At 55.6% G+C, this 22,657-nt stretch overlaps 1 protein-coding gene and 1 long non-coding RNA gene across 2 annotated transcripts; both read left to right on the top strand.

Moving 5' to 3' along the window:
• The first annotated feature begins 625 nt into the window (after positions 1-625).
• On the top strand, positions 626-5,697 carry LOC123650078. Its single transcript, XR_006739256.1, has 3 exons — positions 626-734; positions 2,931-3,017; positions 5,572-5,697. It is a non-coding gene; the product is annotated as an uncharacterized LOC123650078 (long non-coding RNA).
• Positions 5,698-6,036: 339 nt separating this feature from the next.
• On the top strand, positions 6,037-21,202 carry TRIM8 (tripartite motif containing 8). The gene is made up of 6 exons (XM_045568501.1): positions 6,037-8,803; positions 17,536-17,631; positions 17,964-18,197; positions 19,018-19,049; positions 19,183-19,298; positions 19,636-21,202. Exons 1-6 carry the CDS (start codon positions 8,234-8,236, stop codon positions 20,241-20,243), a joined length of 1,656 nt encoding a protein of 551 aa, XP_045424457.1. The 5' UTR covers positions 6,037-8,233; the 3' UTR covers positions 20,244-21,202.
• The last annotated feature ends 1,455 nt before the right edge of the window (positions 21,203-22,657 follow it).

Here is a 22,657-nt window from a genome sequence, read left to right as displayed (position 1 = left end):
AGAATGAGGGAGTGGGAGGGTCTGAAGCCAGGCTGGCAACTCCAGGGTGGCCCAGGCCACACCTATCTCCTTTATCCCTGGAGATTGGGGGTGGGAGCGCTTATTCTTATCTGACTCTAGCCTAGAAGGACTCAGGGTCAGTGTGAAGTTCTTGCCCCAAAGAAAGTAGAATAGCAAGATCCTGTGCTTAGGTTGTTCTGGGAGACAGTACCAGGCTGGGTTATTTCTGCAAAGAGAAGGGCTCCTGGGCCTAAAGCAAAGGCCCTATCCCTAGATTTAGGGAGCGGAGAAATCTGCCATGTGATCTCTAATGTCTCCTCCAGGAAGTGCTGTACATTCCTCCAGGTGTCTGCTCTGCCTCATCTGGGGGGGCCAGGGGCCCTGAGGAGAGGGGCCCACAGGCTCCAGGGCCATGGGGCCAGGGAGCCCAAGAGATTTGCCAAACTGGCCTGACCAGAAGGAGAATGCAAACTGGGAGTGACTCAGCCCAGCCTGCCAGGCACTGAGGCAGCTGCAGGCTGTAGAGGGAGGGAGGAGGGGGGGAGGCCAGGGTAGGGGTGAGCAGGGTGATTTGCTGGGCAGAAGAAGGGAGAAATCTATGCCAAGACTGCAGGGGCAGGGGCAGGTCAGGTTGTGGTGAAAGGAGCACCCTTCTCCAGGCCCCTTCCGTGGGGCATGGTGGGCTGACCTGTCCCCTCCTTCCTCCTCAGTGCCAGGAAGTCTTTGGGAGAGAGGTGAGCACAGCCTGGGGAAGGAGCAATTGATCACTGGTGTCCCTAGTTTGTGAGCATAGCTCTCTGAGTAACTTGCAGGGCAAGGGAGACTCAGGAGGTTGTGATGACAGTTGCAGCCTTATTCAAGCCAGAGAACTGAGGGTAGAGACCCTGTTCCTTGTTTTTCCAATTTGCCCACCCCCACCCCACACCCCATCTCAGTACAATGAGAGCGCTGAAAGGATAGAGAAAGGAGCTTCTGGGCCGCAACCTTTACGAGACAGGAAGGCCACAGGCTCTGCTTAAGGAGCTCACATTGCAGTGGGGGAAAATGGATGACAAAACACACTTGCAAGGAACACTCATCAAAGGGGAAGGCAGTTACCTGCCTGGTTTCTGTCCTACCCCATCTCCACCACTTGTCAGTGTGACTTTAGACGGGTTAACTAACTTGTTCTTCACAATTCCTTCATCTGCAATGGAGACTTACCTCATAGAGCTTTTGCAAGTATTATATGAGAAAACACACATGAGATGTCTGGCATATAGTAATTGCTCAATTAGCATTAACCCTTTATTAAAGGGCTGTGCTAGGGCAGGTGCACAGAAAAGGCATCTAACTTAGTCTGGGGAGATTTAGATCCCTTGAGCCCATAATTTCGAGGCTGCAGTGAGCTATGATCACACCACTGTACTCCAGCCAGGGCGACAGAACAGGACCCCATCTCTTAAAAAAAAAAGAAAGAAAACAAAGACTCCCTGAAAGAAGTGACATCTAAGCCAAACCAGAAGGGTGCTTAAGGATGAGTTGAGCAAAAGAAGAGGAGGCTTTACTTTCACAAGCTCTCCAGGCAAAAAGAACAACAAGGACAAAAGCCTCAGATTCTCCTTGGGAACTGCACAGTTCAAATTGCTTGGAGTTGCAAGAACAGGGGTTCTGTTTTTAAAAAAGAAAAAAGAAAAAATTGCCTGGAGCATATGATTTAAGATATCAAGCTTTCATTTTAGGACCATCTCTCTGCTGGATAGAGAATGTTATGAAACGGAGCAAGAATGTAGGCAAGGTGACGAGTGAAGCCTGGATTAGGGTGGAAGCAGTAGGGATGGAGACAATAGGATTCATTCATTGTTTCAACAAATATTTACTGAGCACCTGCTAAGTGCTAGGTCCCATCCTAGGCACCAGGGATCTAGCATTAAAGAAAATCCCTCCTTTCACAGATCTTACGTTTTGGTGATGGGAGACAGATAATAATTTTTAAAGGTAGATTATTTAGTACATGGAGATACATGCTATGGAGAAAAAGAGGAAGGAGAGTGAGGGCTGAGGCAAGGGGTGTATTTTTAAATAGGTCAGGAAAGGCCTCACTGCGTAGGGGACATTTGAACACAGGAAGAAGCAAGCTGTAGGGCTATCTGGGGGAAGATGGGCCAGGACAAGTGATGAGCAACTGCAAAGGGTGGGGGAGTTAAGGGGAAAAACCAGGTGTGTTTGAGGACCACCGGGGGAGCCAGTGTGGCTGCAGCAGACTGAGAGAAGGGGAGTGACTGGAGGTGAGGCCAGAGAATTACACAGAGGCCAGATTGTTTGGGGCCTTGGAGGCTGTTATAAAACTTTGACATTTATTCTGGTCGAATTGAGAAGCCATTGGAAGATTTTGAGCAGAGGAGTGACATAATCTGCCTTATATTTTTAAAAGATTACCCTGGCTACTACGTTGAGGGAGGTAAGGAGAGAAGCAGGGAAACCAGTTACGACCTACTAAAATAATCCAGGCAGAGATTATGGTGAAGTGATGGAGATGTTAAGAAGTAGTCAAGATTTGCTGAAGGGATGGCTACAGGGTGTTCACTGAGAACCAGAAGACGCAGCAGGAACAGGTTTAGGAGGGAGCAGAAATTAGTATTGTTTTGGACGATGTTGAGTTTGAGATGCTTTTGTACCTCCAAGTGAAGATGTCAAGTGAGCGACTACTACACAAGTGGATGATCTGACAGATATTTAAGAGAAGGATCTATTGGATCTGATATATGGCTAAATGGATACGGGAGTGAGGGACAGAGAGCTGTCAAGGTTGTCTCCCTGACCCTTGGCTTGGTAACCACTAAGTGGTTGATAGGTTCACTGACAAGAGATGGAGACCGCAGGAGGAAGGACAGGCTGGAATGTGAAGAGAATGAGTTTAGTAGTTTAGTTTCCAATATGCTGAATTCCAGGTGCCTGTGGGACATCTGCGCGGAGAGCAGAGTTAACTCTGGATATGCAACCAGGAGGGTGAGGATCTAGTCCGGAGATACTGACTGGTGAGTGAGTCATCAGCTTACAGACAGCAATAAAGCCTCAGGAGTAATTGAGATGCCCCAGGGAGCAGGTGTAGATTAGTAAGAGAAGAGATGGAAAGCAGAACTCTGAGGACTGCCAACATTTATGAGACAGAAACTGGAGATATCTATGGTTAGAAGAAGAAAACCAGAAGCCTATGATGTGTTACAAGTCAAGGGAAGTGTTCAAGAAAGGTAAGAAATGATAAGAATCCCTTAGATTGATAATCCTGGAGATCATTGGTGAGGAGGCCAGAGAAGGCCCCTCCAACTCCTCCAAGCTAGACCTTTTTCATTTGCACCATTCTTAGAGCATGGAATTTTAAGGATTGGAAGCCATTTTCTCCTTGTTGGTTCATTCAGACTTTCCTTCATGTATTCATTTGTCCAACATAACACCTCTCCTGTGAAGGGATGCAAATTGCTAAAGACACAGGCTCTGTCCTCAAAGGATCAGGGATGCAGAGTTCATACTGAACTGGATTTGAATCTCAGTTCTACCATTTAGAACATAATCTCTGACGATTGCAAAATCCATATCTCCAGTACAAACCTCCCCACCGAGCCTGTATATACAGTTGTCTCCTCAACATTTTCATTGGGATATCTGAGCCAACTCAACCTTAACTTAGAAAACCCCCTACCCAAATGTAATTCCCTGCAATTCTCCCTGCTTAGTAAATAGCACTATCATCCAGCCTCTTGCTGAGGTCCAAATCCTAGGAATCATTTAAAACCATTTTGAGAGGATAGAAGGAAAAAAATATATATAAAAGATACATATTATATATAAATAGTATATATAGTATATATAATACATGTAGTATAGGATATAGTAACTCCTTCTGAATGCTATAGTTCAGAAGGATATACTGTATATACATTCTATTTTCTTTTTTTTGAAACAGAACCTCACTCTGTGGCCCAGGGGAAGAGTGCAGTGGCCTCATTATAGCTCACTGCAACCTCAAACTCCGAGGCTCAAGCAATCCTCCTGCCTCAGCCTCCCCAGTAGCTGGGACTACAGGCACACACCACCACACCTGGCTAATGTTTCTATTTTTAGCAGAGACAGGATTTGGCTCTTGCTCAGACTGGTCTCCTGAGCTCAAGCATCCACCTTCCTTGGCCTCCCAGAGTGCTAGGATTACAGGCATGAGCCACCATGCCGAGCCTGTATATACAGCTTTTTTTTTTTTTTTTGAGACAGAGTCCCACTCTGTTGCCTGGGCTAGAGTGCTGTGGCATCAGCCTAGCTCACAGCAACCTCAAACTCCTGGGCTGCACAGCAAATTTTTTCTATATATTTTTAGTTGTCCAGCTAATTTCTTTCTATTTTTTTAGTAGAGACGAGGTCTCGCTCTTGGTCTCAACTCCTGAGCTCAAACTATCCACCTACCTAGGCCTCCCAGAGTGCTAGGATTACAGGTGTGAGCCACCGCGCCTGCCTGGCCTGTACATACATCTTGATCCCATTTCTACCCCCCTACTATTATCATATTAATTCTTCTCTACCCATAGCTAATCAATCAACAAGTCCTGTTGGTTCTAATTCCAAAATGTATGCCAAATCTGACAGCCTCTCACAACCAGTTTAAAGTCCCAATTCCTTGCCATGACCTGCAGGGCCCTGTGTGTTCTAGTCTCTACCTGCCTTTCTCCCTGGACACGCAGCCTTCCTTCTGCCCCAGTGTGCCTATTCCATTGCTTTCACATTTCTTTTTTTTTTTTTTTTTTTTTTGAGACAGAGTCTCGCTTTGTTGCCCAGGCTAGAGTGAGTGCCGTGGCGTCAGCCTAGCTCACAGCAACCTCAAACTCCTGGGTTTCAGCGATCCTACTGCCTCAGCCTCCCGGGTAGCTGGGACTACAGGCATGTGCCACCATGCCCGGCTAATTTTTTTCTATATATATTTTAGTTGGCCAGATAATTTCTTTCTATTTTTTTAGTAGAGACGGGGGTCTCACTCTTGCTCAGGCTGGTCTCGAACTCCTGACCTTGAGCGATCCACCCGCCTCGGCCTCCCAGAGTGCTAGGATTACAGGCGTGAGCCACCGCGCCCGGCCACATTTCTTTTATCTTCTGACTGGATCACTCTTCCCCTAGGTTGTCACTTCCTCTACTCCTCCCGAGCATTTAGGTCTCAGCTCAAATGTCACTTTTTCAGAGAGCCTTGTGTGAGCCTATTATTCTCCATCACAGAAATTATCCTACATATATTTAAATTTTTTAAAAAATTTGGACGTTTTCCAGGGGAATCCCCAGGGCCTAACAAAATAACCCACACATAAAGTCTTTTGTTATATAGTCATCGACTGACCGAGTGACCTCCGCAATTACTTCAGTTCTATAAGCCTGGGTTTCCTTATCAATAGAAGAGGGATAATAATGCCTGTCTTGCTTGGTAGCTTTAAGCGTCAGGGATGTGGAGGAAAGTGTTAAAGACATCAGGAAATTGCCCTACAGTGAACCGTAGCAATTCCCTGCTCAGTTTCACCAGGGAGCAAACTGATTGATAAACCCTCCTTTCCCTCTCAGGTAAGAAAAAAGCTATGGGTGAAGAGGCCCAGGAAGAGGCGGTCCCGCTACGCAGCAGCACCATAGCCCTTTTAAGAAGCGCGGAAACCGCCCCCCCTTCCCACCCCAATGTTTAATATACCGAAGTTTGTGCAAGTCACGTGAGTCCTCGGATTTGCCCCGCCTTAAACAGGTGGAGCCTCAGCTTGAGGACCAATAGAAAGAGCAGCCTCCGGAACAGCCCCAACTCCAGACAGGGAAAAGGGGAGGAGCCGGGCGCCTCACAGCTGTAACAGCACTTCCGGAAAATACGCCCCGCCCCTTCCCCCTCCCCCTCGCCCGTACCCCCCTCCTCGCCCCTCGATTTCGCCAGTGCCGGGTGGGCTGAACCAGCAGGCGCTGATTAAAGGCGCCGCCTGCGGCTTTCTCCTCGCCTCCCCCTCCCCTTCACCCCGCCCCTTCCCGAGAAGCGGGACCGGCCTTGATGTAGGGACACTACGAACTGCCCCCCCACGCCTCTGTCCGCCCCAGCCGGGCAGCCGGCTCACCGCAGCCCCCTGCCCGCCGCGTCCCCACCCTGTCGGCCGCACTCTGCTCGGAACCCATTGTGTACCGCGCGGCTGCGGACTCTGAGGCCAGCCCGTGGCGGGGGCACCCGGGACCCCCGTGTGCCCCTCCGGTCGGTCCCGCGGGCCGTGGCCTCTCCTCCGCCCGCCCCCCTAGCGGCAGCGGCGAGGGCGCCCTTCCCTCCCAGCGCTGGCGGCGGGGCCGACTGGCGGGCAGCGGGGACGCACCCCGGGCCCCAGCGGCCAGCCCCCCCCGCACCCCTTCCTAGGGGAAGGAGAGCCGGAGCCCGAGCGAGCCGAGGCAGGAAAAGGCAGCCGCGGACTGCCCGGCCCGCCGATCATTTTTATCATCGAGATTATTATTAAAAGGGGGCGGGAACCTCAGCATGCAGGGGAGGGGGCTGGAGACGCAGCTATTTTTATTAAACAGATTATTCCTGAAATAATAATAATATGCGCAAGATGGCTGAAGGTGGCTGTGATGAGAGTGTTGGGGTTGGGGTTTTTTTTCTTCCTCTTTTTTTTTTTTGATCTGAGGATAAAGCTCTGAGGCGATAGCCGCTGCGGAGACCCTGCCCGAAGTGCCCTCCCCTCACTTGCGAAGCTGCGGGCGGACAAACGGACCCTCGGACCGAGCGACTGGCGCGGGCCCGCCCCGGACGCGTCGCCTGGGCAGCAGCCGGGGGCCGCGGGCGCTCGCCTTTCTGCCGACTTCTTCCAATTCTAATCTTTTTTTAATTTTTGGAAAGGACCGGAGTGGGTGGAGCAGAGGTGGAGAGAAATCGGGACTTGGCATTTTCTCCCCTCTCTCTCTCCTAATTTGCTGAAGGCCGCCAGCCCTCCCCTAGGGAAAAATCCCACCAAAAAAAAAAAGAAAGGACGCTGCCGGACCCTCAAGCGAGTGCGCCCGGACCCCCGGCCGCCGCCGCCGCCAGGAGCCCAAGATGGCTGGGCGCTGAGGGAGGCGGCTCGGCCCGGCCCCGCCGCCGCAGGCTGGCTCCGACCGCAGCCCCGAGCCTTCCAGGCCGGAGCAGAGGCCGAGAAGAAAAGAAAGTGGGGGGGGAGGGGGCCGGGGGGGGAAGGGGAGGGCCGGGGGGAGGGGAGGGCCGGGAGCCGAGCCTCCTGTTCATTAGCAGTTGAGAAAAATTCCTTTCTAGTTTGATCAATCCTTGTTTTCCTCGGGTGAGCCGAGGCGCCCGCCCAGCGCGGAGACGGAGAGCGGGGTCTCTCAGCGGCTGGGGCGCCGGGCGTCGGGGGAGCGCGGAAGTAGCAACGAGGGGGTCAGGCCGGAGCACCGCCGGGGCTTCTCCCTCCCTCCCTTGCTGGTTGCCTTTTTTTTCCACTTCTCTCCCTCCCCCTTCCGTTTCTATTTGTGAAGGGAGGAGGAAGGCAGAGGCGGGCTGGTGTCTCTGGCCGGGGACTGGAATTTCATCTGAATGACTGCCCCTGCGCGCACGCAGCGCCCCGGAGTCGGCCCGCCTGCGCCCCGCAGCCCGCGCCCGGCCAGTTAGCCGGGCGACGCCGGCGCCACGGCCCGGGGACCGCCGGCTCGCCTCTTCCGCCCCGTCCGGATCTAGCAACTCTCGCCGCGGCCGCACTCGCTTCCCCGGGCCCTTGGACCTCGACCCCCGGCCCAAGCGAGGGAGGCGCGGCGCCGACGATCCGGGAAGGAGCCGCCGTCGCCGCCGCCGTCGCTAGAGGAAGTGTGCGGCTCCTAGGCTCTGTCCGTCGTGGGGCGCGCCCCAATGTCAGCCGCGGGGCCGAGCGCTGGCGGCGGGCCGCCGCTGCCCTAGCCGCGCCGACCGGGAGGCGGCCTCTTATATGGAATTTGGACCCCGGCGCTCCCCTCCAGGGCTGGTGCCGCGGCCCTGGCGCAGTCCGCCGCCTCCCGCTAGGCGCTCGGGAGGAGGAGGAGACGCAGCCGGCTGCGCGCGCGGCGTGAGGACCGAGGCTCCCTCCTCTGGGGGGCGGGCACGCGGAGGGCGCTGCTGACTGAGCGACTGTCGGGGCCGACTGGGGCCGGAGCTCGGGGCTCGCTGGACCTACAGCTGCTCCGGACGGACCCCCAGTGCTGGGGAGTTGGGGAGGCCCGTCCGGGCCCCCTGCCCGCAGCCGCCATGGCGGAGAATTGGAAAAACTGTTTCGAGGAGGAGCTCATCTGCCCCATCTGCCTGCACGTCTTCGTGGAGCCGGTGCAGCTGCCCTGCAAACACAACTTCTGCCGGGGCTGCATCGGCGAGGCGTGGGCCAAGGACAGCGGCCTGGTGCGTTGCCCGGAGTGCAACCAGGCCTACAACCAGAAGCCGGGCCTGGAGAAGAACCTGAAGCTCACCAACATCGTGGAGAAGTTCAACGCCTTGCACGTGGAGAAGCCGCCGGCGGCGCTGCACTGCGTGTTCTGCCGCCGCGGCCCCCCGCTGCCCGCGCAGAAGGTCTGCCTGCGCTGCGAGGCGCCCTGCTGCCAGTCCCACGTGCAGACGCACCTGCAGCAGCCCTCCACCGCCCGCGGGCACCTCCTGGTGGAGGCGGACGACGTGCGGGCCTGGAGCTGCCCGCAGCACAACGCCTACCGCCTCTACCACTGCGAGGCCGAGCAGGTGGCCGTGTGCCAGTACTGCTGCTACTACAGCGGCGCGCATCAGGGACACTCGGTGTGCGACGTGGAGATTCGGAGGAATGAGATCCGGGCAAGTACTCTTCTCTCTCTTTCTCTTTCTCTCTCTTTCTCTGTCTCTCACTTCTTCCCTCTTGCCTGGGGACCACCCATCCCGACAGGCTGACTTGTAACATCAGGTCAGTGGCCCTTTTCAAACTCTTCTGAAAGTTTGGGGGCAAGGTCCTGAGAAGAAGCGTCCCAATCGCTACTTGATACATTCCCGCACCTGCGCTCACAGGGTCCATCTTGTGAGTTCTTTATAGAATTGGGGCGTGGGACTGTCAGGGGCAGAGTTTGGGTGTTGCTTTTCTGTTTTGCGCAGCTCCCTCCCCCAGCGTAGTTTCTGTAGGCCCTACGGGAAGTCACCAAGGCAGTGACCCCGGTCCTGCTTCTCCAGCTGCTGTTTATGTAATGACTGTCCTGTGCCGCTGCTGTGGCTGACATGATCCATGATGCTGGCATACCAATGAGGAAGTAAACAAAAGCAGCCATGTTAGTTTTAAGCTCTATTGGAAACACATTGGGGGTTGGGGGTTGGGGGTTGCTTCCGGAGGGAGAGCAGAACTCCGAGTATCTATCTGAACAAGGCCTGGACAACCAGCGGAGTCACTGGACAGTGTCTCAGCTATTCGGATTATTCCCAGTAGCTTGTTCTCCGTGTTTGAGAATCACTGTGTGCCTGTGTGTGTTGCACGGCGCCTGCATGAACAAACCCTAAAGTATGTGCCTTCATCACCCTGAGCCCTCTTCTCACAGCCCAGCCCTCTCTCACAGCCCTCCCACATTTGGGGAGGGGAAGTGGAAGACCGAAAAAGAATCCTGTGGGTTTAAGGTTGAGCCGCCTTGAAATCTGGTTTCAGGCAGCTGGCTCCCCTGGGCTGCCGGCTGGGTGATTATGGAACCGCATCCCCTCCCATTGTATACACCCTGCTGCCACGGCCAATGTCAAACCCTCCTTCCCCCTCAGGCCTCTGGGCCTGGTTTTAGAGCTGGACTGAGGCAATGCTTCCGTCCCCTTCAGTGGGGGGCAGGGGGCTCTTCCTCGGTCCTTCCCCAGTCCCCTGGCTTTCAGGGTTGAGTCATACCAGTAGGAAGGGGTTGGCCAGAGACCGGCTGAGCCATTTCAGAAGCCCCAGCTTGGGGCCTGGGTGTGATATCATGGGGGCGGGCGAGGTTAGGTTGGGCTTTGGTCGGACTGGGAGTGTTTATGGGTGGAGGCCCCTGGAGGCTAGTTGAGGCCAGTGGGGAGCTTGGGTATGAGGAAGCTCTGAGCAGGGCAAGATTGGTGATGGGGCTGTTTCCTGTGGGGGAGACCAGTCAGAATGAGTCACTGTTTAGCAATTAAAAAACATACACATACAAACAAAAGGCAGCAGGACCACTACAGACTGAGGGCGAGGACAACAGATAAAATTTGCTGTCTAATTAGTTTCCAATCAGATGGGCTAGCCTTGAGTTTTTTGTGCCATAATAAGCCTCTGGTTTCTTAAAGGAAGCGTGGAGGATGGAGAGAGGAGCCACTGCCTCCCCTCCCCACTTATTAAAAAAGGTCTGGGAAGCGGATGACGGATGAGCCCCTGTGTCCTCCACCCCCAGCTCAGGGCAGGCACAGCCCACACTTTCCCCAGTATTGGAAGCTGCTGCTATTAATAAAGATGGAAGGGCTGGGGGAGGAGGCTGGGAAAAGTGCAGAGGCAGGAGAAAGGAGGGCTGTCCAGTTCTCTGTCCTGGGATTGGCAGTGGAAAGTGAGAGGAGGGGAAAGGAGGAGATGTGGCAGAAAGGAACAGAGGAGGGGACGGCTGCTCCTAGCCGCGTCTGGGTGCTGGGGATGTCTTTAATTGGGGTGGGGGAGAAAACATATCACACCTGACTTGGTGTAGGAGGGTATCTTTAGGTGCGCGTCTGTATTTTGGAGTGTCTTTGAGACTGTCTGCTTTGCCCTCAACTGCACCTGTCTCTTGCCTGTGTAGTTGGGGGAGGGGGTGTCTGGTGGCACATGTATGCAGACTATACCCTGGGCTTCCCACCAGCAGGCCCCTGATCTCCAGAAATGTGGACCGGATGGAAGCAGGCACTGAACTTTGTTAACAGGGTGTGTGTGTGTGTGTGTGTGTGTGTGTTCTTGTGCCTGGTGTGGGCAGCTCAGAAGTAGCGGGCAGAGCCAGATGTGCAATTCTGTGCGTTCAGCATCTGTGCCCTGCAGCGGCAGCCAGAGTCTCATCCTCCTCCAGGCTCCCCCACCACAGGCCCCCAGATTCTTTCTGGTGCCCCAGGGCACTAGAGTTGGAATCACTTCAGTAGCCCAGTGTCACTCAAGTGTGAGTTTGACTTACTGAACGTGGAGGAGTAGGGGCCCCACCCGCCTGCCCTGGGTGGTGGTTTGGGAGGGAGGCTCGGTGAACCTGAATGGAGGAGGAACACTTTTCTCTCTGTAGGCCATATAGGGGGAAGGGCCTTTTCCTTGGCCAAGGCTGGAGGGGGTCTGTCTTAAAGGGCCTTTGCTGGTGCCCTGGATGAAGACAGCAGAATCTTCCAGGATACAGGAGAGATCCGGCATAGGCTGTAATTAAAATCTAGGTAAAATCTAGGCTCTGCTTCTTGTGCTTCCTTTTCTGCCTGGGGGTCGGCTGGGGGTGGGGGCTGCTGACATGGAAATGGAAATAGGAAACCCTGATTAACCCCTCCCTGGTGGCCCCACCCTCACTTGCCTGCAAGCGCAGAGCTCATGGGCAATGGCCTAGAACGGGCCCAGCAGGAAGGGAAGCATCCAGCCTGGGGGACCAGAAGAGGACTGTCAGAGTCAGTGCCCTGCTCTGCCCTTGGGAAGCCAGTGTGTTGGCCACATTGCCCTGAGGCCTGGATGCCCACTGGTGGTCCCCAGAGACTACTCTCTGGGATGTGCTTAGACCCTAAAAGTGTTCTCCCATGGGGCTGAGGGGACAGCCAAGATTGGGATATCCAGGTGGGCTCAAGCCTGGCAGCCCTGAAGGTCAGACCCTCTTTCAGCCCCTGGGTTCAGGGGTTCACCTGAGCAATGGGGGACTGGTAGGAGCTGGGAGCACCCTTATGTTGTGTGTTCCTTCGGCATGGAAAGAAGAGCTGAGAGGAGGCCTGATTATGTGTGTGAGGGGCTGTACAGGTGTCTGCTTGAGTTTGTGCAGTCAGACTTGTATTTCTGTGTCATCCCTTGGACCCCAGACCAAGGCTGGAAATGTTGCCAGGACTCTGTTTCTGGCATTCTCAGAGGTTCAGAGTTGAGAAGAGGTGTTCTCTGGGGAAGGGATCCCACTGCCTGGGCCACTTTGGGGTTTGCAGTTGCTTGGGGGTGAGGGTACCCTGCTTACATTGCCTGTGGCTGGAAGGGGTGCACTGGGACCCTGGAGGGACTCCTGGGTCTCCGCCCCTTGTGTCTGTGTCTGGGTGGGCTGCTGCAGGAGTGAGGGCTGTCCTGGCTCACTGGGGCTGAGGCTACAGCCTGACTCTGCCAGTGCAGACCCCACTACTCCCTTCCCCTCAGTAGACCAGACTCCTGGGGTCTTAGATGGGGTGAGGAGTCTGTGTGTGTGTGTGTGTGTGTGTGTGTGTGTGTGTGTGTGTGGTGTGAGGGTCATGTCGCTGCCCCTTCCTAGACCAGCCTGTGTCTTCCTGGAAGGGGGCCTGGCATGGCTTCCTCCCTGGGCCCCAAGAGGAGCCTCAGGCAGAGGCCGAGCCACCCGCCTCCACCCCAGGATCCGCTGACACAGCCGGGCACCTGTCATGCACGGCCTATTGATTACTCCGCTGCCTGCAGCTCTGGGTGGCTGCACATCCATGTCTGCCTGCAGGTGTGTGTGTGCGCGCGCGCGCGCGCGTGCACACACTCAAACACATGCATGTGTAGCCAGCACGAATGGGTTATGTATATATCAAATGTGACTAATATTTTGTGTCTCACATGGGAATCTCTCAGAAGGTGTGATGGGACTGACTGAATTCCGTAGTTGTCTTGTGCGTGCCTGTGGGTCGGGAAGACGTGTGCATGTTTGTGAGAGTGGTACGGTGTCCCATGCCACGCTTGCTGTGTACCTGTGAGTTGAAGTTGACTGTGCCCAGCGTGACTGTGCTGGTGTGTGAGTGCCTGCCTGCTCAGGTGATGGCTGTGAGTCTGCCAGGGGGCATGTGACTTTCCCTCCTGGTGGGGGTATTGGGGAAGGGAAGGAAAGATGGGATTCACCTTGGGGTGAGCTTGTTGGCTGTGGCAGCTATTGGCGGTAGGGGCCCAAGTGGGTCCTGCACTGCTGTGTTGGGGGCAGTCTGGGTGGGCAGAGGGACCTGGCCGGGGCCCCTGCCCTGGCCGAGCAGGCGGGCCTGGCTGGCCTCATCCCGGGCTCTGGGAAAGCCTGCCTTCCTGGCTGGCCTGGCATTCAGACCCAGACAAAGGGGGGCTTTCTCTCTCGCCTCTTTGTTCTGCTGCCCCAGAGCGTTGCTCTCTGCATGGCAAAAGCTAATTCCACTCTGCAGCTGGGAAACCCTCTCTGGGGTCTGCTGCGGCCTGCCTGCGAGGCCTGCCTCTCTCCTTGCCCTGGCTCCTGCCCTGTAGCCCCTGCTCTCCGGGTCTGCGGTTTTCCCAGCCAGGGGGTTCACATGGTAACCCGAGGCAGGGGCTGAGGCATGGAAGGGGGGTTAGGGCAGGCAGAAGCTTTTCTGAGAGAAGGGGACAGTGCTGTGGGCCCATGGAGAGAGGAGGACCGGGCTTGGGTGGGGGATTGAAGGGAGGGCTTGGCCCCTGGGGAGGAAGTAGCATGAGGCAGCTCTGAGGAGGAGCTCGAGCCAGAGCTGGGGCTGGCATGGGAGTCACCTGGGCAGAGACCTGCACAGAAAGGGGTGCCCCAGCCGCCCAGCCCCCTCTTCCTTCCCCCCAGCCCTGCCCCTGCCACCACCACAGAGGCCGTGGAGCCAGCCCTGCCTGGTCTTAACACTTAGGGCCTGCCTTGGGCCCAGACCCTGGGGCCCTGTTCCCTCCTGACCTTGTTTTCTTTTCATGGTTGACTTGAGGATTTTATTATTATTTATTAATTTTTATACAGCCCAGAATCCCCAGGCCTCACCCCTCTGCCCAGTCTGCTCTGATATCAAAAATGCCTGCTGGACCTGGGGTCAGGCTCCATCGGGACATGAGGCTTTCCCTTTCCCGGGCGGGAATGCAGGGCTTATGGTTCCCGGGTGCCCCGGGGCCTGGAGGGATGGGCGTGGAGTGCTCCTGAGTCTTGATGCCTTGCCCTCACCAGCCCAGAGCAGACCTGGAAGGCCTTCAGCCCTAAGGGACAGGGGCGGTGGCTGCTGAGTGGCCCTGGATCCCATGTGCCCCCAGAGGCCTGGTCCCTCAAGCACTTCTAGTCCCCGCTCTGCTCTGTGCCCTACACTTGAAGTTTGCCACAGTCCAGGTGACCCCCTGTGGGCTGAGGGCAGTGTGTAAAGTGTCCCCCACCCTTCTCCCCTGCACTGAGAGTCCTTGCTCGAATCAAGCTGGGAAACCTGGTTCTACCTCAGCTGTGGGTTTTCCCCAGATGGGCATCGGGGCCTCAGCTCTTGAATGAGAGCCTGCCCTCGTTCCCAGGGGCAGCGGGGGGTTGGGGTGGAAAGGAGGCTGTCCGTGGCGCGGTGGGCCAGGCCCTGCTTCCTCTGCTCCCGTCTGTCAGCGTTGCGGCAGCCTGCCGGGTCATTTGGTGGGACTGCGGTGGATGTCATGAAGGGGCAGCAGGGGGGTACTTTCCTCTTTGCTCCCAACTTCCCAGTGCTTGAGATGGCAGCAAGCCCCGCTTCTCCCAGGCATTGTCCGTGGCAGGACCTGGCCCCAGGGGAGAGCGCAGCCCTGCAAGGGTGAGCTGGCCAGCGTGGGCCCCTCTCCCAGCCCTCCTGCTGGCACCCCTGGCCAGCTTCCTTCCCCTTCCCGCCCTCCCGCCAGCCCTTGCAGCAAATGGGAGCCCTCTGAGGCGGGAGAAGGGAAATGGAACCCGTCCACCGCTAGGGCCTGTGGCCACTGCTTTTGCTAGGCCTGGGCTGGGCTCCCCCCAGAAAGAGAGGGACCCTAGGACAGACAGAAACCAGGGCCTGGAACCCTGGTGATAAGGGAAGGCATGGCAGGGCCCCAGGGTAGAAGTGCTGCCGGGCAGACTCCGGAAAGCCTAGCAGAACAGGGAAGGGGCTGAGCCCCATCCCCCAGGCTGCTCAGGAAAAGCCTCCCTTTCCTCTGCCCTGAGGGGTCGGCAGCCATGAATCCCTGGGGAGGAGGTCTCAGTGGGAGTGGGGGCAAAGGGGCCCCACTGGCCTTCAAGGTAGGCATGGAACAGCCCAGTCCTGTCCTCTGAGAGAGAGTGGGCTGGGAACCTGGGGCTGTCTCTGTCCTGCCCCTCCTCTGGGACTCAGCCAGGCAGGCCCCAAACCTGATACTGATGGGGCTGGTCACGGAGAAGCAGCTGGGCAGGGAGCCCACGGTGCGAGACGTGTGGGGCGAGTGGGCCTGGGCTTTCGGGTGTCCCAGGTGCTGAGCTGGCCGGAGTGGCCCGGACTGTGAAGTACACCTGGGGGGGCCTCATCCTGAGTGTGGGCATGGGACGGCCAGCAGACAAGAATTTGAGGGTAGTTGTCCCAGGGATATAAGCAGGCCTAGTGTTTCTGAAGGAGTATGCTGATCACCCTGCCTTTGTGCCCGGCCTCTCTCCGTTGTCTGGGGCCTCCACGAGGTCCAGCCTTCACTGTGAGGGGCTGGGTGCAAGTACATTTCCAGCTCAGTGTGACAGTGAGCATGAGGCGGGCCCAGGGCTCAGGTGGTGGTGTGTGAGCATGTGTGAGTGTGTGTGTGTGTGTGTGTGTGTGTGCCTGTGAGTGGGCAATACTGTGGGACTCTCTGTTCCTGCCCCCCACCCAAGCTGTGTTTATTGTCACGCTCTGACCCTTGGGCTGCGGGACCTGCTGGAAGAGTGAGGTGCTAGGGACAGGACAGGGTCCCCTGGGTCTGGTTCTTAGAGCTCCTATGGGTCATTGAAAGGTCAGGTCAGGTTGTGTGGGAGGGGGTGCCCCAGGCTTCCCCAGCTTACATGAAAGAGCCTTACCCCCCACCTCCTGTCCCCAGGGTCCTGGTTCTTTGTTTCCAGGGTAGCCACCAACACAAAACAGGGTCTGGCTGAGGTCTCTTGTGTGCCTCGGTTTCCCCATATGGAAGTTGGGTTGGGAGAGCGAGGAAGGGATTAGTGGCAGCTTGTATTTAAGAAGCCAGCTAAATGTGGCTGAGAGTGGGGGTCATGGGGTCAAACTCAAGGGTTATTCTGTGGTCCGCACAGAGGAAGAAAGAGAACCATTCTTTGTTGAGTGGACCCTCACTGTGAGTGAGCGTGTGTGGTTACACAGAGCTGTTTTGCAAATCTTACTTTGTGTGTAGAACCCATGGGTTTACTCGGTAAATACATTATGCATCTAGTGGGTGCTCAGGCCTTCGTGTGGCCTGGCTTTGAAGAGAGGTAGAGAAAGCAGCAAAGTCCTGTTCTTAAGAGGCCTTGAGTTTTGTAGGGAGATCAGACCACAGTTTATGAGAAAATCTGAAGACTCTAGAATAGTGCTAATAGAACCTGTACAATGATGGTAATGTTTCGGAGTTGTAGTGTCTGATCCTAGCTATGTGTAGCTATTGAGCACTTGAGTTAAGACTGGAAGAACTGAGGAACTTCTGTTTAATTTAATTTATTTTTAATTAACTTGAATTTAAATGGCCAAACATGACTAATGGCTACCATATTGGCCAGCACAGCTATAGAGGGAGGGCAGAATGTGACAGCCCTACTCTGAGACCAGGACAGGGAGAGACTCAGAGCAGGAGTCATGGGAAGTTTCCTAGAGGAGAGGGGACTTAAGTTGGGCCTTGAAGAGTAGACAAGGTGAGGGAGGGTCTCTGTGGGCTACAGAAAAACAGACACAAAGTGCAGGGTGTTTACATATGCAGAGTGATGAGGACAGGACACCAGTCCACTTGGCTAAAAGAGTCAGGGTGTAAAAGAGCCTTCATTGCCATGTAAAGCATTTGACAGGAGGGAGTCATCGAAGGTTCTTGAGCAGGGGAGAGAAACCCTGTTTGAAGAGTATGTCTGAGTGGGAGTAGGACAAGAGGGATGGAGAGGCTGGGAGGCCATACTGTATGTAAGTATGAGGTGAGACCTCTGGACCGGGCTGGAGGGCCTGTGTGGCCTGGGAAGATGATTTGACTCTGCCTGTGAGGCTGCTCCACAGAGAGAGGCAGCATGGCCTGGATCAGAACAGACCCTGCTGCCAGGTTACCGGGTTTGTAGCCAAGCTCTGCCATTTACTAGCTGTGTGGCTTTGGACAAATTACTTAACCTCTCAAGGACTCAGTTTCCTCTTCTGTGAAATAAGGGTAATAATAGTACTCGCCTCATAGCATTACTGGGCTGATTGGATAAGTCTGTACAGGAAAAGTGTTTAGAACGGAGGCCAGCCCAACCCTGCACTCAGAAAGGCTCATGGTGTAAGTATGCGTGGGGAGCTATTCCAGGCTTCCCCTTGCTGGGAACAGGCTGGCCAGACAGCTCTCAGCAGCCCTCTGGGATTGCGTGGGGGCCAGAAGGGGCTGGTGGCAGGGATTTCAGGCCATCTAGGTCCAAGGATCTGCAGGATGAGTCTGTTGTATGGAGGGAAAGCTGGTGCCCACCCATCCTTGGGGAGGGTTGGAGCTTCAGCCCCTCTGATACCTCCTCCCCCAACTGTCCCTGCAGAAGATGCTGATGAAGCAGCAGGACCGGCTGGAGGAGCGAGAGCAGGACATTGAGGACCAGCTGTACAAACTCGAGTCGGACAAGCGCCTGGTGGAGGTAGCTGAGCCCACGCCTGTGGTATGGGTGGGGGCAGCTTGGTGCGGGGCCTCCAGCGAGTTTCCTCCCAACGATTTACTGTGTGGTAAGATGACTGTCAGAATCCCTGTCAGTCATTCAATGAGCTGTCCGTGGATGAGCCCCCACTGGTGCCAGGGGTGGCTGACACAGTGCCCTGTGTTACCAGTGGGGAGCTGGCAGGTCAGACCTTTCCCTTGGGAGCCTGAGGCAGCCTGGGCACTTCGGGTCTCACAGGATGTGACACAGGTAGGGGCGAGAGCCAGAGTCCCCAGTGCTCACCTGCTTGCCCACTCTTGCCCCTGTCCCTGCAGGAGAAAGTGAGCCAGCTGAAGGAGGAAGTTCGACTGCAGTATGAGAAGCTGCACCAGCTGCTGGACGAGGACCTGCGACAGACGGTGGAGGTCCTGGACAAGGCCCAGGCCAAGTTCTGCAGCGAGAATGCGGCGCAGGCGCTGCACCTCGGGGAGCGCATGCAGGAGGCCAAGAAGCTGCTCGGCTCCCTGCAGCTGCTCTTCGACAAGACGGAGGATGTCAGCTTCATGAAGGTGGGCTGAGCCCAGGCCAGGACAGTGGGACCCAGAGCACCGTTCCAAAATTGGGGTCTGCAGTCCTCTGCTCCGCCAACCAATCTCCCCCACCAGTGTGTGCACATGCCCTTGTCTTTGGAGCCAGCCTGCATGGGTTCAAATACACCCGCGGGCTCTTACAAGCTCCGTGTCCTTGGGCAAGTCCTAGATGCAGCCTGTGCCTTGTTCCTCACCTACAAAGTAGAGTTGGTAAATATAGGTCTACTACCTTGTCCACAATTCCAACTTTGAAAAAATCTCTGAAAATTAACAGAAAAAAATTTCAGCAACTTATTTCTTAACAGCAAATGTTGACCTGAACTGATGTTGGGTAATTCGGTCTTTATTTATGTCACTTGGTATGAAAATTCAAACATTTTGCTGCAGAAATGTTGCTGTATTGGACTGTGGTGGCTTGCTGGGGATGCTATGTACTATATGGTACAGGCACCATATTCTCCTTCCAAAATCCAAAATTTCCAAATTCCAAAACACATCTGGCACCAAAGACTTCAGCTAAGAGGTTACGGGCCTGGGGAGCCCTCCTGGGGGAGCCATGTGGATGAAATGATTGTGTGTGGACTCATGGAAAGCACTGAGAATATTGTAGATTGCACAGCAAGTGTTCAGGAAACGTTAGCTAGTCTTGTCTTCCAAAACTTGGCGACCCCCACCTACGGCCACACTCTGGCCAGAATGAGAGAGTCAACGCTGCCCGGGGAGAGGGGGGAGGGTAGCTTCTGTCTTCCCCTTTCCCGTGCTGCTTTTTCTACTGACTGTCCCTTTTCTTTCCCCACAGAACACCAAGTCTGTGAAAATCCTGATGGACAGGTGAGCAGATGGCCCCCAGCCCTCAGGGGAACACATCTGGGGTGGGCAGGGAGGGCCAGGCCCACGGCGGGGAGGTAGGGCGGGCTCACCGGTGATACCTCCTCACAGCAGATGCCCCGTCCACTGCCCCCAGGACCCAGACCTGCACGGGTAGCAGCCTTTCTCCCCCTAAGATCGGCCACCTGAACTCCAAGCTCTTCCTGAACGAGGTGGCCAAGAAGGAGAAGCAGCTGCGGAAGATGCTAGAAGGTGAGGGTGGGGTCTTCCATCAAAGGGAGAGAGAGCCCTTTGGGCAGGGGTAAATGCCAGAGCCTCCATCTGAGAGGCAGTGCGGTCTACTTAGGTAGAGCTTTCCTTACATCTTGGCTTTGCCACTTCTAGCTGTGGGACTTTGGGCAAGTGACGTTGCCTCTCTGAGCCTCAGTTTCTTCAGCTGTGAAATGGCACTAATAATGTCTCTACCTCCTAATGGAGGAGTGGGCATTACCTGAGATGTAACATGCTTGGTTCTGTAGATGTAGGGAGGAAGAGGCCTGGGTTGCTCGGGGTGCGAGCTTTGGCAACTTTTGCTCCAAACTCTCCGCAGGCCCCTTCAGCACGCCGGTGCCCTTCCTGCAGAGCGTCCCCCTGTACCCTTGTGGCGTGAGCAGCTCTGGGGCGGAAAAGCGCAAGCACTCAACGGCCTTCCCTGAGGCCAGTTTCCTAGAGACGTCATCGGGCCCTGTGGGCGGCCAGTACGGGGCGGCGGGCACAGCCAGCGGCGAGGGCCAGTCTGGGCAGCCCCTGGGGCCCTGCAGCTCCACACAGCACTTGGTGGCCCTGCCGGGCGGCGCCCAACCAGTGCACTCAAGCCCTGTGTTCCCCCCGTCGCAGTATCCCAATGGCTCTGCCGCCCAGCAGCCCATGCTCCCCCAGTATGGCGGCCGCAAGATTCTCGTCTGTTCTGTGGACAACTGCTACTGTTCTTCCGTGGCCAACCATGGCGGCCACCAGCCCTATCCCCGTTCCGGCCACTTCCCCTGGACAGTGCCCTCGCAGGAGTACTCACACCCGCTCCCGCCTACACCCTCCGTCCCCCAGTCCCTTCCCGGCCTGGCAGTCAGAGACTGGCTCGATGCCTCCCAGCAGCCTGGCCACCAGGATTTCTACAGGGTGTACGGGCAGCCGTCCACCAAGCACTACGTGACGAGCTAACGCCACGCGGGCGGTGGGGCGCTGGGGAACCTCCCCGCCAGCCCCCAGTGGCTCGGGGATTATGCATCCAGAGACCTGCCCTTCTACCTTCCTCCCTGTTCTCCTTCCATTTCCCCAGGTCTTTTCCTTTTGGATTTTGTTTTGGTTTTGGCTTTGTTTTTGATTTTTTTTTTTTTATTATGAATCTCCTGGACACGGAGGTGACAGTGGGAGCTGGCCTAGGCTGGGGCCGCAGGTGGCCCTGGAGTTGGGAAAGTGTCTGTCTCGGGCGCTGAGCTCTCTCTCTCTGTCTCTCCTTTTTCTTCTACTCCTTCCCCTACGTCCCCATGGCTGGAAGGAGCCTCAGCTTCCCGTAAAGCTCTGGGGGGCCCAGCCCTTCTCACCTCACCCAGGAGGAAGGCCTGTGCCCACCGGCCTGTTTCTCCTCTTTTCTTTTGGGCAGTTTGATCACTGGTCAAATAAGGAATGACCTATAGATTGTGGGACTTTTGTTTTTGTTTTTTTAATTTTTTTAAACCAAGAATGATTTCTCCTGCTTCCTTCTCCTCACCATCTTCCCAGACGGAGTTCAAGGCCACTTCTCAAGCAGCTTTTGGCACCTTCAGCCTCAGAGTGGAATCTTTTAAAGACAGGAACCCCATGTCCAGGAAAGGGGAAAAGGAACTTTGCCAATGATAGTGACCACAGCAAAAGCAAATAATAATAATATTAATAATAATAAAGAGAAATAAAAGAAATAATAAAGTAAAAAACAATAGCACAGCCCTTGTTGAGGTCAGCAGGGAAGAGGGGCTGCCCTGAGTTGTGTCCTTGCCAGGATTTTGACACAGCCCCTTCCTGTAGTGAGCACTTTGTATGAATCGTGGACTTCCTGTTATCAAGGCGCAGGTATTTATTCTGTAATCTGTCTAGAGCACACACTGAAATCCAACCTAATAAACATGATGGCTCAGTCCCGCTCCCTGCCTTGCTCTTACCCCAGCACCCTGAGGCCCAGAGTCTTCAGGCACTGGTGTGAGGAAGGGCCCTCTAAGGAAAAAAGCCCCTGCCCTCCTTGCCTCTGTTCCGCCCTCCTGGGCCTCCAGCTCCAGGCCTGTGAGTGTTAACTGGCCCGGCACTGACTACATCCACTCTGGCCTTGAGTTCATTTGCAAGTATTTGCTGAGGGCCTCTAGGGCCCAGCCCCCTGCTACCCAGGCCCTGGCATCTCTTTGAGGTTCTGCTAATGTGCTCTTTGCTGGGACAAAGGCGAAACACCTTTCTATGAGTCTTGCCGAGTTTACCTCCTTCGGGCCACAAATATTTATTGAGCACACTAGCAGCCAGGCGCTGTGCAGAGCTGTGGGTGCACAGGCAGAACGGACTCTGTCCTCTTGGAACTTAATCTAGCTGGGCCTTGGCCCCCATAGGGAGTGGGGCCCACTAAGCACCATACTTCCTTTGGTGACCTGAGGCTTTGGCCCTGAGAGGAGTAGAGGTGGGGTAGCAGGATGAAAAAGACGTCCCACCCCTACCTCTCTGAGATGAAACTGCTTGGCAGGGTTCCCCAGTCTCCCAGTTTGGGGAGCTTGTTGAGGCCCAGCTTAGACTCAGTGGGAATCTGAGAGCCCAGAAATTTGCATTTTTAACTCCTGGTGATTATGACACTTCCTGGGGTTTGAGAAGTGCTGCCGTGAGGGGCTGGTCTCTGTCACAGAGACCCCTGGGTAAGAAGGGACTGGGACATACCAAGGCCTGGCTCTGGTTTTCTGCCCCACGGTTGCACGGATCTGTAAGTAGGGCAGCCCATGCCCTTCTCCCATGCTAGCAGGAGGGGCAGCCTTTGCTGGGTGCCTAGTTCACTGTCCCCTTGTCTGGGCAGAATCAAGTCCCACCCCAGGAAGCCTAGGACAAGCCAGGGAGCCTGTGGGTAAAGTTCCATCATGGACACCTGGCCAGCCCTCTCAAAAATAAAGGCTTTGGGGCTGGCCAGACCAAACCAGAGTCTTGCTAAGTGCCTCTGCCCCCTCCTGTGGGTGTAGAGGATGACTCGGGTGGGGTGGATGGGCCCTTGCCTCATTGTGCCCCTTCCCCAGTTTGGCAGGGTGCTGGAGCCGGGAACAGTATGACCACAGCTGCCCCCACTTCTTTGCACCTGTTTAGGGCTGCAGGGTGGGGCAGATGGCTGGAGTACGGTGCCCCTCAGCCCCCAGACAGACAGCGCCACGCACATCTGCTGCCGTCTCACCCTCCCGTCCTCCAGTTTGTCAAGAGCCCTGGGACATCCCCCATACCAAGAGTTGGGAGCCAAGACAGAAAGCTGCCCGACTTCCTTCCCACTTGGCCTAATTTTGTTTTGGCTGATGGGAGGGGTCCTTTCTCCAGGTACATCCATCCGACTGAAATATGGAGGGGAGAGGTTCTCCCCAGCCTTG

Source organism: Lemur catta, chromosome 14, assembly GCF_020740605.2.
Source record: "Lemur catta isolate mLemCat1 chromosome 14, mLemCat1.pri, whole genome shotgun sequence".
NCBI lineage: Eukaryota > Metazoa > Chordata > Mammalia > Primates > Lemuridae > Lemur > Lemur catta.
Note: the sequence above shows the minus strand (reverse complement) of the source record. Positions and strands in the feature narration are given on the sequence as shown.

Coding starts and splice junctions, on each gene's coding strand:
- TRIM8 (XM_045568501.1), top strand. CDS start 8,234: ATGGCGGAGAATTGGAAAAACTGTTTCGAGGAGGAGCTCATCTGCCCC. Junction 17,632..17,963: donor CGGACAAGCGCCTGGTGGAG/GTAGCTGAGCCC, acceptor CTGTCCCTGCAG/GAGAAAGTGAGCCAGCTGAA. Junction 19,050..19,182: donor GTGAAAATCCTGATGGACAG/GTGAGCAGATGG, acceptor CACTGCCCCCAG/GACCCAGACCTGCACGGGTA.